The sequence below is a fragment of the Ixodes scapularis genome, unplaced genomic scaffold (assembly GCF_016920785.2).
Source record: "Ixodes scapularis isolate PalLabHiFi unplaced genomic scaffold, ASM1692078v2 PGA_scaffold0__279_contigs__length_252992795, whole genome shotgun sequence".
Taxonomy (NCBI): domain Eukaryota; kingdom Metazoa; phylum Arthropoda; class Arachnida; order Ixodida; family Ixodidae; genus Ixodes; species Ixodes scapularis.
Genome location: NW_024609835.1, coordinates 248,142,269 through 248,160,970, shown reverse-complemented (window position 1 = coordinate 248,160,970; position 18,702 = coordinate 248,142,269). Strand labels below are relative to the sequence as shown.

General features: G+C 46.6%; 1 protein-coding gene across 1 annotated transcript in view; it reads left to right on the top strand.

The window, feature by feature from the left end:
* The first annotated feature begins 5,257 nt into the window (after positions 1-5,257).
* LOC8028621 overlaps positions 5,258-18,702 on the top strand; it is a 115,782-nt gene continuing 102,337 nt past the window's right edge. Inside the window, exon 1 of the mRNA XM_040208336.2 lies at positions 5,258-5,629. Coding sequence (XP_040064270.1) covers positions 5,608-5,629 — 22 coding nt within the window. The 5' untranslated portion in view covers positions 5,258-5,607. The remainder of the gene's footprint in view (positions 5,630-18,702) is intronic.

Below are 18,702 nucleotides of genomic sequence, written 5' to 3'. Positions count from 1 at the left end.
TTTTATACTGGGAAGGCGGGCGCGTAGAACACCAATCCCTGCATTCTCCTTGATGCTTGGGTACTTTAGCAATAGGTCTATTGCGTCTCATTTTTTTAAACTAATAAGTGTTTTTTTTATTGTAAACTTTTTTTATTTTCCCCTTTTGTAGTAAATTGCAGCGCAATACCTTGAGAAACTGATTTTTGTGGGCTGTCTAAATTGCCTTGGAAGTGTTAGTTTATGTTTTGTATATTTTAATAAATGCGGTAGTCAAGGTTGTTCCCGTGCACTTCTCAATCTAAAAAACAGGAAACTCTGACTTCATTGTGGTTCCAACGGCGCTAAAGAGCAGTGTAACTGTTAAAGCACAAGTGTAGGTTTTTATAATATTTGTGGGTTGTTGTTTTTGCAGTTTTTAAAATGAAGTCTCAAGTTTGGTGGGTTAATAACTTGGGAGATGCATTTTTACTGGCAGGCTTGTTAGCGGATATAGAGGTTTTTACTGGCATTTTACAAAAATATTTACAGGCTAAAAAAACTGCCGGATGTAAACGTGGTAGGCGAGAGGCTGTATCCCAACTGAAGTGTCTCGCTGATTCATTTTTCAACCATACCATTTGTAAATGGAACCTACTCTGACGAGAGCCTTATATCTAAAAAGATGTTCCTTTTGCGCCCTATTTGCTCTTATTACAACAGGTAAGTGATATGCTCCACTATCAAAAAGGAACCCTCAGTCATCATCAAAGAGGCTCATTTAGCAAACCGATCACTTTTTTTTAACTTTCCTGTGATGTGCCAAGGTCCAACGGATGTTGGCGACATTTGGTCGGATGGAAACTAATTTTCAAAGATGTAGGAAGTACCTTCACTACTAGGTATCTCGGGGATTTTCGATGAACCGCGGTCAACTCGTTCATCGCTTGTTTCAAGTTAATGAGTGGTTTGGGTAGCGCCGTCAGTACCGAGAAGAAAGTACTTGCGGCATAAAAGAAATGTGCAACGTTATGTGAAATTTGTAGCACATTTCGCGATATTTTTTTAGATGAATCTGAAAACTTCATTTGAAACTGGAGTTCGATTTCCTTCTGTAAAATTTTAATTCAAACATAATTTAGAAATTTTCTGTACCGTCAATAAATTCAAAATCTTCAAATTGAAAAACATTGAAAAATTGAATACTTCTTTTTTTTTTTAAATTTGATTTGTAAAGGAGTATGAACTCTTCAGATCGAACTTTCCAAAACCTTGACATTTTCAACTTTGAGTCTCAGTGGTGTTAGAAAGTTGCGAACTTTTCAAAATCCAACCTTAACGAGGTTCGCGGTGAGGGGGACTTTGGTCACTTCAGTTTGCGGCATCCCTAGCCATAACTAGGCTCGTTCGATTTCCCTACCCCGGTGCAGAAAGTGTAGGGCGCAGTGTACTTCCGATCGCATACCTCCACTGCCTTACACTTTTCTGCACCGGTGTAGGTGCCTGGAGGTGCAATCGAGCGGGCTTAGTATCGCACAGTGTACTGCAACAGATTTTTTGCAGGATAAATGTGACCAAAGAATTCCATCTCGTTAAGTTGGTGACGTGCAAGGAACTAGTGAGCAAAGTTTCCAGATTTCTTTCACTATATGCGCCTTGACTTCTGAACCGAACCTTGCTGGGATTCTTCACTTCCGAAGAACTCCTTCCACCGACATTGCGCACCTCCATGGTGGACCGTGGGATTCCTTGAACTAAAGTCAGCTAAAGTCGACTATAGTCAGTGACAAGTCAAGAACGAAGTGAAACCTCCTCCCACCTCTTTCCACTTTAGTAGAGCGAACGCTGGAGTGGAGCCGAACCTCCCAAAGTTCGAGGTCAAAACATGTTGAAAATTTGGAACCTCATTAAGGTTCGTTTTTTAAAAGTTCGCAACTTCCGAACCCCTCTGAGGTTCGAATATAAAAATTCAAAAATGTCAAGGTTTTTGAAAGTTATATATGAAAAGTGCAAGCTTCTTTGCAAATCAAAATTAAAAAAAAAATAATAATTAAAAAAAAAAAAATTTGATTGATCTTTTTTTTTTGTTTTTTGCTGGACAAGTTGGAGAAAAGGTTTGAAGTTTGAATGCTTTGAATTTCACAGACGGAAATCGAACTCCACAGTTTCGAATGAAGCTGTGACGAACAAGCGGGTGACAACATGGTAGAGCAACGTGCAGCAAAGCACGCACAGCGAACGAGGCGGGAGCCACGCTCCACGAGCGCCAGACACGCGACAAAAGCTCCGATGGAACGCGCCTATCTGCAAGGCTCGTCTCGCCTACCTCAGACATTCTCTCGGACTGGCCCGTTTGTAAATATCTATTTGTAAGATATGAATATGACAGGTGTGTCGGCAAAAAACGCCTCTCGATATGTTGACTACAAATTGGTGACCCAGACTGCCAGATACATTCGACTACGCGCCTCCGACTCCGAGACCTCGAGGACCACGGAACATTGAACGGCGGTGCAGCAGTCGGCACTGTTACCGCTCCTTCACACGCTGGCGCCATCCACTTGAAGCTGCCCGATTTTCGGACAAATGACGCAGAACTTTGGTTCATGCCGACGCCTTTTTCCGCAGCAACCACATCAATTCTCAGCGAGCAGAATTTGACTACTATGCCGTGACGGCCCTTCCCCAAATGACCACATCAATCATAAGAGATCTCCCCCGGTTCTCCGGAAAATCCTTACGATAACTTTAAGGGATGCATTGATCCAGCGTATACCACTGCCTCTGAGCAGAAACGGCTGCAACAATTGCTGAGTGCCGAAGAACTAGGCGACCGCAAGCCGTCCCAACTTTTCCGCATGCAGCAGCTACTAGGAGACAGCCGACAACCTGGATTATCACTCCTCCGCGAGCTCTTTCTTCAAAGGCTTCCCAATAACGTATGAATGATACAACATCCAACACAACGTCCCTGGAAGCGTTAGTACGCATGGCGGACAAGATCATGGAGACCGGTTCCCCAGCTCTTTACGCCACCCACCAAGTGTTCCCCACGCAGAAAGGCTCCATTTCTCCCCGCCGACGTGGAACTCTGAGATAATCCACCGTCTTTCATCAAAAGTCGACCATCTTTCATCATCGGTCTCGCTCCTTCAGCTTCCACCGAGGCAGTGGATGCAGACGCTCCCCAAGCTCAACAAACCGTATGTGCTGGTATTACCAAAAGTTCGGTGATGCGGCAAACAATTGCTCGCCACCCTGCTCTATGGGAAACATGAGAGGTGATCCCAGAAAAGACCCGTCTTTTCATCATCACTGACAAGGCCACCAAAATTCAATACTTCGACTGCGTTTATTCTTCAACTTCGGAGGACTGCCGACACAGTCAGCCTTTGACATCTCTGGCAGCGGCCAATGGCTAAGATATTAACACCTATGGTGAGAAATCCATCTCTCTCGAAATCAGATTAAGAAGGACTTTCCGCTGGATTTTCATAATCGCGGACGTCAAGTACCCTATCCTTGGAGCGGACTTCTTGCAGTTCTTCAATCTAACCGCAGACATGCGTCAGTACCAGCTTCGCGATGATGGGACGCATCTACACGTCCCAGGGAATAAAGACCCGAGACCAATAGCTTCAACTTCACCAGCCATGTCCACCAGCCTCGACACAATGAGAAGCCTTTCTCCATCACCTTCCCAGGCTAACGCGACCATCGTTCCATGCCGCATCCACGCAGCACACCATTAGCCGCTCCATCGAAACTACCGGACCATTCGTCTTTGCACGCCCTCGGCAACTGGCTCCTGAGAAGCTAACAATCGCAAAGAACAAGTTCGAACATATGATCGAGCTTGGAATTGTCCGGTCTTCATCGAGCAGCTGGCCGTCCCTCTTACACATGGTCCAAAAGAAAACTGGAGATGGGAGGCCTTGCGGTGACCACCGTGCACTTAACAAAGTCACGCGGTACTAGACCGCTATTCAATCCTGCATATTCAGGATTTCTCCGGAGCCATTGCAGGGGCAGCCATCTTCACCAAGCTGGATCTCGCGAAGGCCTACCATCACATCCCAGTTACGTCAGACGACATTCCTAAGACAGCGATTGTAACACCTTTCGGCTTGTTTGAGTATGTGCGGGACGCGTTTCGGCCTCAGAAACGCCACTAAAACATTTCAGCGTTTTATGGAAGTGCTGCGAAACCTCCCATTCTATTTTGCATACCATATCTATGACATTTTTTGGGCTTAGCAAGACATCTGAAGAGCACCAATGTCATCTCCGCACGATCTTCGAACATCTATTTTCTAGACGAATTTGGTGTTACCATCAATGTGCAAAAATGCATATTCGGCGTGTCCGAACTGGATTTCCTCGAACACCACCTCGACAACGACGCCCTTTGTCGTCGAAAGTCCAAGCAATACAGGATTTTCCAGTCCAACAACTCAGAGAATTCTTTGGACTGATCAACTTCTACCGTCGCTTCCTTCCAGGAAGCCTTCGTCAGAATCAAGAGGCAGTTAGCCAAAGTGGTACTCTTGAACTGACGCATCCGAAATCGAACGCTTTTGGGTCACAGGCTTGCACGGTAAACCACTTCAGCATGCTTGTGATTGCCTATCGAGGGTGATTGTAACGCTTAAATAATAATTTAAAAGTTAGTAAACTTGAAAAGTGTTCCCGGGATCTAACTTCTGTAAGCGTCACAACGTGAAGTTTGAAATGAGGCTGCATGCCATTTATGACATAGTAAAAAAAAAGTGTAGTTTTAACGTGGTTCACGCGATATATGACGAGAAAAATGAAGTAACGAATTTATCAATTGATTGGTCTATTAAAGCGCGGCGATCAGTCAGGTTAATTTTTTTTCTTTAATCAACCCCCAGCTCCAATTAGCATTCAATGTTTTATGAAAGCTATGAATTGTGCGAAATAACAAAAATACGTGGGACCAGCGGTTCTATCAACTACACCACTTTATGGAAGTGTCCGATTAATTATTAATCACTTTGCTGAATTTCCAAGCGTGTGAAACGGTACAACACAACCTGGAAACAGCAACAAAAACAACAAGCATTTAATAAGGAGTGTCCAACTCAGCCGGAAACGGGCTTGCGTGGTCGAGATCTATGCCTCCGAATCCCGTAGCAGATGACGCCCAAGTGCGGGCGCCTCAGTGCGCGCGCACCGCACCGTGCGCGTGGTGCGCGCGGGGACCTTACTGGTCACACTTTTCCACCGAGAGATGGCTCCACCATCCTACCACCTTCCTCGACTTCTCTCACGTGGTTGACGTCATTCGATGGCGTTTGTGATGTCTCGGTTTCTCTCCGAACTGCAGGCGGGAGGCAAATCCAGCGACCGGGCGACGGCGCGTCAGTGCATCGATGCGCTAGTGCTAGCGCTCGCCCTTGACCGTGCGTCGGTATCGTTCAAATGCCGCTGTCGTGAAAACCTCGCTGAATCGGCGCCCTCTCTGTCCGTCCCCGACGTCACCCGCACAACGGAAACCGGACCGACTCTTGCAACCGCTTCACCGGCGCGCTGCCGTCCTCCGATCCGACCGACAACGGCTCGAGGATTTTGACCGCAGCAGCCTGTTCGGCCGGGAGGGACTCCTCGCCGGTCCAGTCGAGCGGCATGGGAGACGAAATCGTCGAAGGTGAGTCGGGCCACTCGTCTCCCGGAGGTTGATTGACAGCGCGGGTCCGGCGATTCGCGGTGTGACAGGCCAGTGTACCCGCGCGATCTCTCGTCACGTCCCTGGATTTCGCGCCCGCGGCGTTCGAAAGCGGGGACGGACCGAGCGGCTCGGAGTCGTCCGTGACGGGACGTGCGAAGGCACGCGTGACACTTTGGCAGCTGTTGACGTGCGCTTGCTCGGTGCGGCGAAAGCAGCTGTTCCGACTGCCTGCTGCTTCGATTGTGTGCCGCACCCGTGCTCTACTATGGCTCGCTGCGTTCTTGCAATGTGTGTGCTGCTGCAGAACGGCGTTCGACCGCGAAGCGCACACGGCAAGTTCCGTAGCGGCATGTAGACGACTTTCCGAAAGCGCAGTCCGAGCTTCGACCTTCGCCCAATTCGAGCCGCAACGGCCGACGGCGCCGATAACTAATCATTTCGGACGAATTCGTCATGTCGGGCTCACCCTAGCTGCTTATCGGCGCTTTGCACCAATTTCGTCAGCGTTGGGCAATAAACGATAGACAGCCGCTGCCGCACCGGAGGGCAAGAAAGCGTGACTTTCTAGCGAAACCGAGGGCTTCCGAGACACGCCTTTGCGTTGTTATGTTTTGAGCATTTTTAGTCTCAAAACACCCAATCATATGATTGTTCGAGTTTACGCCCGATGGAGCCACTTACCGAGGTTATTAGCCCAGTAAAAGCTATCCCGTGACTTTAGTAAAACCAAGAGATGATCATTTAGTGCCTTTTTACAAATACCCTCGTTTTCCAGGAGGGTGATATGATGTATCCCGGGGAAGCTATTGCATCATTGAACTACCGTATTTCCGGGACCATACTCCGCGCTCCAATCGGAACGTGAATCTTCTCAGCACACCTTGACAAATGCCTGCGTTCTTAGGTCACAAAGAACTGATGCATAAATCACCGTTGACATATTCACAAAATTCGTCTGGTCATGATGAACGAGCTTGAAAAACAAAATTCCCGCATGTCCGCACCCGTATAGGTAGTCCGCGTAAAATTTAAACTTTCAAACAGTCCGCGGAGTGAAGGTACCTTGAACGTGGACGCGTTTACGTTCGCTTCTGTTCACTACGTGAGTGTGATAATTTGGTATTCCTGGGGTAAACATAAACAAGCAATGGCGGAACTTCCTGGACCCTGGAGTACTTCCGGTGGGCCCGCATTTCGGGGTTGCTTCAATGAGCAGCGTGTCTTTGACGATTTTCCTGGCGGATACTCAGAAAAGGTGTGTCAAGAGAATGACGCACCATGAATTGATGAGTGCACCTAGATCGTATACGAGGCCAAGGATACCTGCTCGTTTAATTTGGCTTCCGTGCTCAAAGTGACTTGATTCTATCTGAGAGCGCGCAGGAAACCGGGCCAGTTACACGGGAGGCATTCGACGAAGTTGAACGCAGATCAGTTGAGGCCTTCGTAATTATTTCGTGAACGTCGTTTCGTTAACTGCGCGTCCTGCCCGTCGTCGCCGTCGGAGTTCTGTTCGCCGTGAGTGTTCCAGCTGGCCAAAGCGAAACGGCCGAACTACGACACGCTTGTCGGACGTGGTTCGAGCAGGGTGCGAAGGTTCGTGCCACTCGTGCTCAAAAGCAAGCTGTGCGTTTTCGACCACGAGTGGAGATATCGCAGTGACGGGATTGCTGCGCCATTTGCGCCCAAGTGCTTAGCCCGCTACGTAGCCCGCTACATTTCCTTTCTTTAATAGTGAAACTCGTAGCTCGGGCCCCGCCATACTGCAGGATGGTTACGGCAGCCTGGTGGAAATTTTCGAAACTTTCGATCATCGCTGAGGATAACGCAGTGTTCTATTTTACTTGAGTGTCGAACACTGACAGCACCCGGGAGTACTTGCAATTGTTGGTGGTCTGTTCGGGCGGGCTAGTGTGGCCTCGTTGAGTGCGCTTCTCACCAGGTGCCAGTGCAGTGCGGAGGAGCGACATCCGAGATGTGGATGTCGCTTTTGCGGGGCCCCTTCGCCACTGCACAGTTGCGTGCAAAAAACAAACAAACAAAACCTGCGCACTTTTTTTTTTCTTAATTCGAGATTTATGGCAACTTGGGTATAGCTACAGGACTTTTAAATAATGCTTATAAGGACAAAAAACCCGGTACCATAGCCTCGATTTCTTATTTTTTTTTGTCAAATCTTGCGTTTAGTTATAACTTCTATTAATGCCTTCAACTTTATGAAGGTGCAGAAGATTAAACCTATAAATAAATTAGCTTTAGCTGTGGATGAATGGAAGGTAATGAGTAATCTTAGCCAGTTGAGCTGGCTTTTATAAAGTGGCATATTTAGCGTCCACTCGCTCATTTCACATTGTCACGAGATACGCGAGAAGTGCCATTGATGTTCGTAACTAAATAAAAATTATTCTTGATCGGATTAAGAACTGTGTTATTGCAACCTCCAGAGCTTGGGCAAAGGGCTGAGTTTCTTTTTTTTTTTACTCGAACTAATTTATTCTAACATTATTTCGGTGTAACGCGATTCGATATGCCTTTGAGTTTGTACGTAAACTTACCACGTACGGACGTTGGTGCTCTGTCCTTCAACAAGTAGCGTCTGTTTCAACAGCGACTTCCGCAGTGGAACGACGAAAGGGATAACTCTCGTCGTAACATCCTTGCTGCCTTGTCTGGGGTTCTTAAGGGCAATCAACAGCTAGTCATTGATCGTTTGATTGAATCTAACTCTCCCGTAGAACACCGAATGCTACCCTAACCAAATAAATCATTGTGGCTGGCCAAGCCGCCACCTGAATTTTAACGTAATATTCGCGGTAACAGGAATCAGAATTAAATGTACGCTCGTGCGCCAAAAGTTATTTGTGCTGTAGAATGTGTACTTTTGGCTGCTCCAAAGGGAGCACAAAATGACTGGGGCCACTCACATCACTGTTATCGTCATTGCGACAGCCGGCAGTGCCAACGATTGTTGCGCCGCTCGTGCCCGGCAAAAAGAAAAAAAAAAAAAAAAAAAAAGGCAAGCGCTGTGCTCTCGACAACGAGTGGAGCACATGGGGATTGTGACAACGTCGGCCTACCGCGGCAGTCGCGTTTATAGTGAGTTTTAGTAGGCCGTGTTTCCCGCTCCGCTAAGCCCCTCCGCTACCCGGAACTGTACAGCCAAGGCCATCGGCGCGCAGGCGCAGGGGCGTTTTTTTCGTAGCGGAGGGCTAGCGGAGCGGGAAACACGGTCTACTAAAACTCCCTAATATATACGCGGTGAGACGTTTCAGGCGCGGACGTGGAAAGGCTGTAAGGTAAAAGCAAAAAGGTAAAAAAAAGAAAGTTTCGTGTTTACCATTTTTGCCGATCATGCGAAGCTCTTGGGACATACTATGCAGACACACGTTGTCCTGCATGACGATGTGGAATAAAAATCGGTAGGGGATTAATGGTTTCATGCTCTTTTATGGCTTGCTTCAAACGTCTCTTAAAAGAAAAAAAAAAAAGAAAAACGCTTTTCTGCATGCTATATATATATATAAAAAATTTACTTTTTAGGTAATTCTAGGCAAAGTTCAGGTTTACTGATGCCCAGGTTCAGTTTCACGTCCAAAAAATCCCAATCCCCAGTCCTCCGCTGGCTCCCAAAATTTATTTTCTATTTTAGTCACTTTGTGGGTTTCTTCGATGGTGTTTGTTCAATGGAAACCGTCACTTAAACCGTCTGCTTACAAACGCACGGGCACCCGAAAATTAATGTGAGCGAAAACATTTTGCTTTAAGAATGATAAATAATACAGGTTCAAAAACGACTGTTTTAGATGTTCTTTCTTCTCACGGGCAATTCAAGAATGGAACGATTTACCACATGATGTCGTCGTCAACACAACTGTTGCTAATTTTGTATCTGCTCTTGAATTTATACTTAATTGAGTTTTCATTTATAAATTTGCATCTTGTTTAGATGTTTGTGCCCACTCCTACCATGGGTCCTTGAGTGGAGCCAGTAGTATTTTTAAATAAATAAATAATTGAACTAATAATAATAATAATATTTTATTCATTTATTAAGTATCCCGTGCAATCCCAAGTTGGTGTTAAGTAAAACTGGGATCTAAAAAAAAAGTATCTTCAGGTATGGCATTAATTGCACCATACCTCAGTCTAAAATGTTAATTTTAACTTATATTTTCGACGTTCTAATTTCCGAAAGTGGCGAATATTAATTATTCTTTCAACCAACCTGTATTTGCTGGTCGCGTAGCTCTCGGAAAAAGAACAATGCGTGCATCCCTCACCAAAAAAAAAAAAAAAAAACAACGATAATATTTATATTTGGGGTAAACTTTCTGTGATAATGGAGCAAAAGCCCCTTCATGTCTTAAAAGTAGCGCAAGGTGCGTCGATGCACGAGGCACGTGCAGCCCTTGGGAAGATCATGGCGGCACAGCGCAGCACTGAGCTAGATTTCAGATGCCATGTTCTTCCCGCGGAAGTAGCGCGCGGCACGTGTCCCGAGCATTTCCACAACATTGAATGGCACCACTTTTCCCAGGATAGAGCGACTTTAGCTAAAGCTACAGAGCCGATGCACGCCGTTCCACTACGCGGCTGAACATAGTTGAACCAAAATTCTTTGCTGGGTCTCAATATATATATACAAAACTTTTCTCTTCAGCTTCTATTTCAAAATGTTACTCTATTATTAGTCGGGATATGCCAAACATCGCATTTTTTTTAGCTCCTTCAGGCTTTCGTGGCAGGTTTTATAGTTCCTGGCAGAACAAGCGTGGCGTCTTTCTCGTGTGCATCGATTCGTCGGTGTGGTGATTCGTGGGTACCTTCCGTGAGCTCGCCCCTTTGTTCGCCCCGTAGGATTTTCGTGAAGGGCGCCAGAGTATTTCGCGTCTCGGGTGTGCGTTTGTTCCTTCTTCTGTAGCAATAGAGTCAAAAAACCATGTTCTCACTCCACGAATTAGGCCATTGGCGTGCGGTCTTGCATCACTACTGCCTGGTGCACGTTAAAGACCCCAGGTTAGAGGATGTACTGCACTGGCTAAATTTGTCACCTACAGCTGGGAGACGAGTCGCCCGTTGAGGTAGATAACTTAAAGCTCTACACACACACGCTCGCGCGCACGCACGCACGCACAAACACACACACACACACACACACTCTCTCTCTCTCTCTCTCTCTCAGACTTTTGTTAGCGCAGTACATCCTTTAGTGGCATGAAGAGATGGCGAAGAGATCCGATGATGCCGAATCAGGCTTATAGGAGGGATGGCGGAGTACAGTCGAACAAATGTTCGCAATTGCCTCCAGAGCTTCGAGACTTTTCCGAAGGCGGGCGTTGTCAAGCTGGGGAGAAACATGACTCTTGAACCCTTGTTATGCCGCGCATGCCGATAACGTCGATAGTTGGCAGTGCACTTCCTTTGCTGACTAAACGGGCTGATTGTCGGTTTGCGATGCTGGGTTAGTGGCGGTGGCAAGGCTGCCATCGATCGCGCACCTCCATCTCCCTAACTTCTGAAGCTTCAATTCTTTTCATCGAACGTCCTACCGTGGTCCTACCAATTGCATAACTTTCGCACAGAGTACACAAACGGTTATTAATTTTTCTTATTTTTTCTCCTTCGCCAGAAACTCAAGTCACTGGTCGTTACGTAGGTCAGACATAGACACCGTGCTCACGGACTATTACAACAGCGTCTTTTAAGCAATGACCGTGAAATTATATACATGTATGCAGGGATGGGCAAAATACATGCAAATATGTATCGAAATACAAATACAAAATACTTCGTCAAAAATGTATTTAATTACAGATATAATTACATTTCCAAAAAAGCATTTAAGTACAAGATACAAATACAACCAATTGTATTTGGTCTCCTCCAAATACTTTTCCAAATACATTCCTCACAATTTGCGTCAGCGACTTCAGGGCACCTGCAACGGGTTTCTGGGTATCTCATTTTAATTTTGCATCGCACACTCGGGAGTTAGTGTGCGAGGCTCTAGTAACGTAATAGAAATATAGTCACAAATAATGTAATCAGCTTGGACGTAATAGGTGAAAAAAGTACAGAGCTTCAAGCAGCTTTTTTTGTCGATTAGACCAACAAAGAACCGAGACGACCAAGACGCGCAGCACTAGCTAAAGAATTTTTTATTGTCGCAACTCGCACCACTTACGAAAATCTGGACGACTCGCGCATTTAGAATGTTCCAGGCAGAAATATGGATGGAAATCAGGCTGGAAAATATCACAAGTTGTCACAGGCACTTATTTAACCCGTATGTCTGTGAACGTCGACTTCGTCAATATTCTTTTCTGGACTAGCACCGTAATCTCAAAGTCACTAAACGCTTGTGCTTGATTGAGATACACTATATTCGGTGCAGAACGTAGTTTTCTTCCTGCTCTGGACAGTGACAATAAATTTGAGGGATGTATTTTCGCCCACAAAATTGTATTTAATTACAATTGTATCTGAAATACCCACGTTTTAGTATTTAAATACGCACGCGAAATACATTACCCAATTTGTAATTAAATACAAATGCAAAATACACAATGTACTTGAAATACGTATTTCAAATACTTGCATTTGAAATACTGCCCATCCCTGCATGTATGCAAGAAACATCAACGTTGCAACCTGTACATTTTCATTTTGCTATCCGTAGTTTTGGATGAAAAAACAAAACAAAAAGTGGGGCATTACATTTTCAGCAACCCTACTAGAATTGTTGATTTAGGTGTCTCTATATCCGAAGCTACGAATCAATTGCGAGGGGTATTTCCTACTCGATTGGATTTGCAGTACGATTTTATTGGATACGAATATTCGAAAATTACGGCGGATGTTTTCAGAATTCACCGATTTCTGGTGTCGAGCTTCACCACTACGCACCGGCGCGCGTGTGTGAAGCTCCACTGCCTTGTACCGGCGGCGGTCCTGTGGGTGAACCTTGTGGGGCACCTTAGACTACTCCCGATTCGATCAGGCCACACACTAGTCGTTCCCAAGGAAGTCACACAACACAGCAAGTGCAGTCAAACGGTTTACTACCTCAAATTAGGGAGTCCCAAGTCCCGTTCTCATCCGGTGGCGGCTGCTGCAGCTGAATGGCTCTCTCCACGAGGACTTCAATCGTGGCCTTCTGCTAAAAGCTACTTATGAATCGAGACTCTCTACTCGAGACCTCCGATGAAGCCTCTCGATAAAGACCCCACGGAGACTGTCGAATCAAGACCGACTCTCTGTGAATACTCCCAAATGAAGACTGTCATGTGAAGACTCGAGACTGTTAATGAAGACTCCCAAATGAAGAGTGTCCTGTGAAAACTGAGGACTCTCAGTGAAGACACCCAAATGGAGACTGTTCTAACAGCAGCCTGCTATCTCTTTTATAACCGGCCCAACTCCTTTGTCTGCCGGCCCCTCTCGCTGCCTCCGAGAACCTCATGCCCATATAAGACCACGGGCGAGCTCCGCGGCGCCTGTCTGGTGAGAAATCCGGGCTCGGTACTGTAGCGCGAACCTCGACGGATGTTCGCCGGTAGACATCCATGCCATCCTCGGCGCTGTTTACGTGGCGGGGTTCAAAGGGTCCCAGGCTGGCGGGGAATGTCGGCTTTGGCACTGGAAACGTTGGAGGAGTCAACAGGTGTTCACACCGGTAGGCTGCCAGGGAATGTGGGCTTCGACACCGGGCACGGGGAGGCAAAACCAAAGGTTCTCCACAACATTCTCTGGTTACGGTTAGCGTGCCTTCATGTGCGCTTTGCTTAGGGTGGAGTCGTCTGGCCATTTTGTCTCGCACTTTTATTTTTATTTTTTCTTCGGAAGCGCGTGAAAGAGAGTGTCGCTGCACGCGTGTGTGGCGCTGACTGTGCTGTGGCGACAGTTTGTTTTCGTCGATTTCTTTGTATTTTCCCCGTGAGCGCGTGCTGTCGGCATCGGGTACTACAAAGGGTGGCATCACCCCAAAGAAAAGGACATTGAGGCACCCTATAGCTACGGTTATAGTTCGATCTAATCTGAAGAACACTGCCGAAAACGACCACCAACCCTATGCGAATAAATGCGAAGTTAGAGCGCGGCTCTTGAGGTATTTTGATTTTGCGATATACCGTGCTAAGCAATTTGAGAAAGAAAGATATATATGTATATATATATATTCTTCCGTGTCCTCCTCCTCCTTTTGCATACCCTCCCCTCCTCCCGGTTTTCCCGCTAAATTTAGCTGGGAAATTGACGCCACGTAACCTGAACACGAATGCCATTTCCCGCTAAATTTAGTGGGAAAACTGAATTGGTGTTGAGGTCATGTGAGCCAGTTTTACCGCTAAATTTATCGGGGGAACTGAATGCGCGGTGTTGCGTTATGGGACGTCACAGACCTATACACGAATTCAGTTTCTTCGCTAAATTTAGTGGGAAATGGAATTGATGTATAGGTCCGTGACGTCCCATAATGTAACGCGCGCGGTTATACCGACGGCGACGCCATACGCGGAAACAAGCGCGCACGAAACAAACAAAAAAAAGTCTGACTGTTTTTTTTTGCTAAGTAACTTTTGGACACGTGCCGTTCGGACTTTGGGACAAAGACGCGAGACAGAAAAAAAAAAAAAAAAAAAAAAAAAAAACGAGGCACCGTCCGCATGCGGCATCCCAGAGTTGCAGTGCTCTCTCTGCTCGCTGGCCCGGGGGGGCGGGCCGGATGGCCGCGGTGGCGTCGGTAGGGGGCGACGTCAATCTGGCCGTGATTGGGGCTTCCTGACTTGTCTCCGCGTTGCCCCTCGACAGGAAGCGCCTTTGCCGGGAGCACTGTCGCCAGAATCGACGTTGTGCCCGACCAGCGAAGGTCGGACGTTCTTTGTTCTTCCAGTCTGCCTGCCCCGCGGCTCGAGTTTAGCACGGGCTTGTCAGAGATAATGAGCAGCGTCTACGAGAGTCTCCCGTCCACAATCAGCTTTTTAGTTGCGTGGGCGAGGAACGAGTGAACGACAGGACCCCTGGGTCCTAAACTCTCAACGACAGATTGCTAAAGAAGAAACACCGCTGCTGCCAGGTGTACACGGTGGGGAGATAACCAGGGCCAGAGCGACAGGCGCTTCTCGTGCGCTTATCTGTGTCCATGTGGCGTATTCACCTTTACCTTTTACGCCAAATTTCCGCCGAAGCGGAGCGTGTGCGGAGTAAAAAAGAAAAAAAAAAATCAACAACACTACTTTCAAAGATAAAGAAAAGGATGAGATAAGGAGTATCTTGCAGTTGGAACCTACCGATCACTTTATCATTCTCTGTTACCATTTCATGGAGATGCTGCGATCTAAGGAAGTGCATCGCAACTTTTAAGCGATTTCGGAGAAGTCATCGCTCGCGTTTTTATAGTTCTTATAGTTGACTCCGAGTGGGGGATATAGTTAGGTACCTTCAGCTATAGCTGTCTTGTGAGGGAGTATAGGGCATAAAATGTAAGCTATTAGTAGTCGTTAATTCCGTACAGGACGGATCTAAGGATGGGTTGTCAGCTTATCTATTTCACGCTCACGATTTTTTTTTAAATTTACATCCACTTTGCACTTAGTGCAGTGTTGTCACCAATAAAAAGAGCGGATGTATTTAGAAAGAAAAATGAGCGTTGAATGAAGCGAAATTGCGCCCACAAACATGAATATAAAAAGGTGCCACGCATCTTGCGTCGGCGACGGAAGGGTGACTGACACGAAGCCGCCCGTTATCGCTACTTTCATACACTCTTAGACCTAGGGGGTGTGAAGGGGTACACCCCTTGTCCCATATGTAACACCTCAAAACTACACTTGGAGGTTCAGTCCACTGACGGCGTAGAAAGGGATGCGCAGCTGGTCCTACGCCGTACCAAGAGGCTTTAAGACCGTTCTTGTCCCTCGGTCCTACTCGGTTGCAAGTGTGTGAACGGCGCTCTATCTTTGCGGCTGTTGTCAGAGCAAAGAAGCAGGAGGAGGAGGAGGCGGCGATGCGTGACAACGAGCTCGAAAAAGGCCTCCCTAAACGGGCTTCTGGTTTCTCCGAGCGCAGCGGGACGAGCGCCGGTAGACGCGTGTGGTCGTTTGCTTTGGGCTTGTTGACCCAGCGCCCTTCTATAAATAACTCCCACTGGCGCGCGCCGAGAAAAAAGCACCGTGTGTGGCAGAACTCGCTGTCCGATCTTTCCTGGCAACCCTGTCCCGTCTTGCTCGACGCCATCTTCCGAGTTGGCCGAAACCGAGGAGCTGGCACAGCGCAGTCTGGCCGAGATCGGGCTTCAAGGTGAATGCCGCACAAAGGTCCTGGACAAGCTAACGCCTTTCACACTCTTGCGACCGAGTAACACCGAGAGAGTCCAAACCGGTTTTTAAGCCTTTTGCGACTTCTTAGGACCGAATGCGCTACAGCGGAGCTGGTCCTAAGAGATCGCAAGAGGCTTAAAAACCGGTCTGGTCTTACTCGGTCGCAAGAGTGTGAACGGGCCTTAACGTTCGTAACAAAAAAAAAAAAAAAAAAAAGTGTGTGTGTGTGTGTGTGTGTGTGTGTGTGTGTGTGTGTGGGGGGGGGGGGGGGGGTGCTTCAGAGCTTCCTCTCTTGCCTCAAGTGACGGACCCGTATGGCCACTATAGCTGTGTTTCCAAAATCTATTGATCTGTTTGCGTCACCTGCCTTCTTGCGGAACATTACTAATTTCTCCGCTAATGTGTTGAATTCAGATATATGTATGCATTTCATGAAGATGTACGTGTTTCAAGTCCTAAAGCATTGTTCTTATCTCTGACAACCAAATCTTGTATGGCGCATGAATATTGCGCAAAACTTTGTTTTTTTATTAACCTGACAATGAGCGGAGCGGGCGCATAACTCAAGCGCCGACCGGGGCGCCCCTAGCGGCAAACAGGTCAGTTTTGTCGGAACTCCGGAAGCAGCCGCCGCATTGAGAATGCGTCGGAGCGATCTAGATAGCTATCGCGAGCTGTACAATGCGTATGCTTAAAACCAAAAAAAAAAAAAAAAAAAATTGTGTTGTTTTGATATTGTGGTACAAATAAAAACTGACCCGGTGCGAAGTTATACGGGTTTGCCGCTCGACTTCGGTGCGACTTATTCATAGTTGCGAGTGGCGTTTGTCACTTTGCAGTTCGCGTTGTGTTCGCAGCGGGACGCATATATAGCTACAATTACTTTTTTCTAGCGTCGATGTAATGACCTGGGCCGGTTTAATCGAAGCAATGGTAAACCCATTTTGGTAAACCACGGTGCCTAGGAAGGAAAAAGTACCTAGGTACTGTAATAAACGGCTGGATATAGAACAACAATAATTATTTTTGATTGGGCAGTAAGATGCACTATCTATCGGTGAAACAAGCCAGTCATTTGGTTTATCCTCTTTTTCCGCTGGTTGTTATCGATCTAGTATGGTATTTTAAGTCAAAATATAGTAATGTTGTACTTGAATACCAATTTATTTGCTTCAGATGGTACGAAGAAATTTTAGCTACTATGCTAGAGTTTGTCGACGAATATTCGAAAATGTAAGAAACATTTCCTTCACTATGTTTCGCCATAAACAACGCATAACTTTCCCGTGTGCCTTCCAGTCTGGCAACGCCGGTGCTGTAGCCTCGTTTTTGTTCCTTGCGACGCACGTTTCTGCGATTCCTGCTGATCTCATCTGTTTGCCTTCTCTTCCGTTTGCCCAACCGATCCACCGGTGACGAGAAGCTAAGCTTCTTGTCACCGTTGAATTGCTGGCCACCCGGGATATGTAGAAACCTCGATGCTGACGGCATACTGTCGGCGCACTGCGAACAAAAAACAGTACAATGTCCCAGCTGTTCACTCGGAACGATAACTTTATTGAGGATAACCCCCTTTCTCCGCAAAGTAATCGCTGCTCACGAGTTGGCGTGCATAGTGTAACAAATTAAACGTGTTAGTATAAATATATACCGACACTCGTTCGCAAAACATTTTTTTTTACTCACCATAAAAACACTTGCAAGGCTTATGTACCGTCATATGTCTTGGACCCCGGACTGCTGAACAGTGATGCGTTCGCGGAATGCTGCCGTCGGTTAGTTTAGTAGCCCTCTGAACTACCGCTTTGCTTGACGCGGTAATAGGTTGATGGTGCGTCATTAATATAACAGCCGGATCGAAATGAATGTTCAGCAGAACCAAGAAGAACTATTAGCCCTCATTAAGCGACGTCGCGGCCATTTTGCTTGTAGGTACTGCTCCTCCCTCGGCGCCCCTGCGTGACCTAGAATTCCCTCTTCTAGGGACAATAGTTAACTTTAACGGGTGTATCTCAAAACGTCCTTTTCGCATTTGAACCTTGCACATTTCGACCCATCCTCATTTGGTCCTTCTCGTTTGAACCTTAAGATCCGAATGGTGTTTTTCGCAACTGGACCCATTCTCATTTCGCCCGTTCGCGCTACGACCGAGTGGCACTAGTTCGGCATGCTTCTAACGTCGTTATGCCTTCGCGGCTCTGTTGATGAGCCTTACCTTGCTTGGGTCCCCGACATACCATCAGATATATGTTATGTGTAGAGGCACGCACTGAGAATCGTACATTGACGCCTGCTTCCCTTCCTCTAAGCAGACAAGAAAAAAAAAAAGCGATGCACATTTAATTTGGAAACTTTGTTTGGAACAGAAATAGCATACATAATAGCAGTGGTTCTCAACCATTGATGTTTCGCGGACCCCTTGTAGAAAGGCGGAGGGCAATAGAAAGTTATAGGTTATCATGATAATGATTTAATAAATGGATATAACTAATTGCTAGTGTGAAGCAGACTTATCTCATTGATAAATAGACGAGAGTACTCTCCCGAAAATTGGAACGTTTCTTCTCAACGTGAAGAAAGACAACTAATATTGCCGCGCCTGACTGATGAGAACCACTGCATCATAGAAGTGGTGGCATTGTCCTAAGTCGAGAGACCTCAAACAACGTGACATTTCGGAATATGATCTGGCTGCGATAAATAGTTGCTCTGTTTTATCGTCAGCTTTTAGCTTTT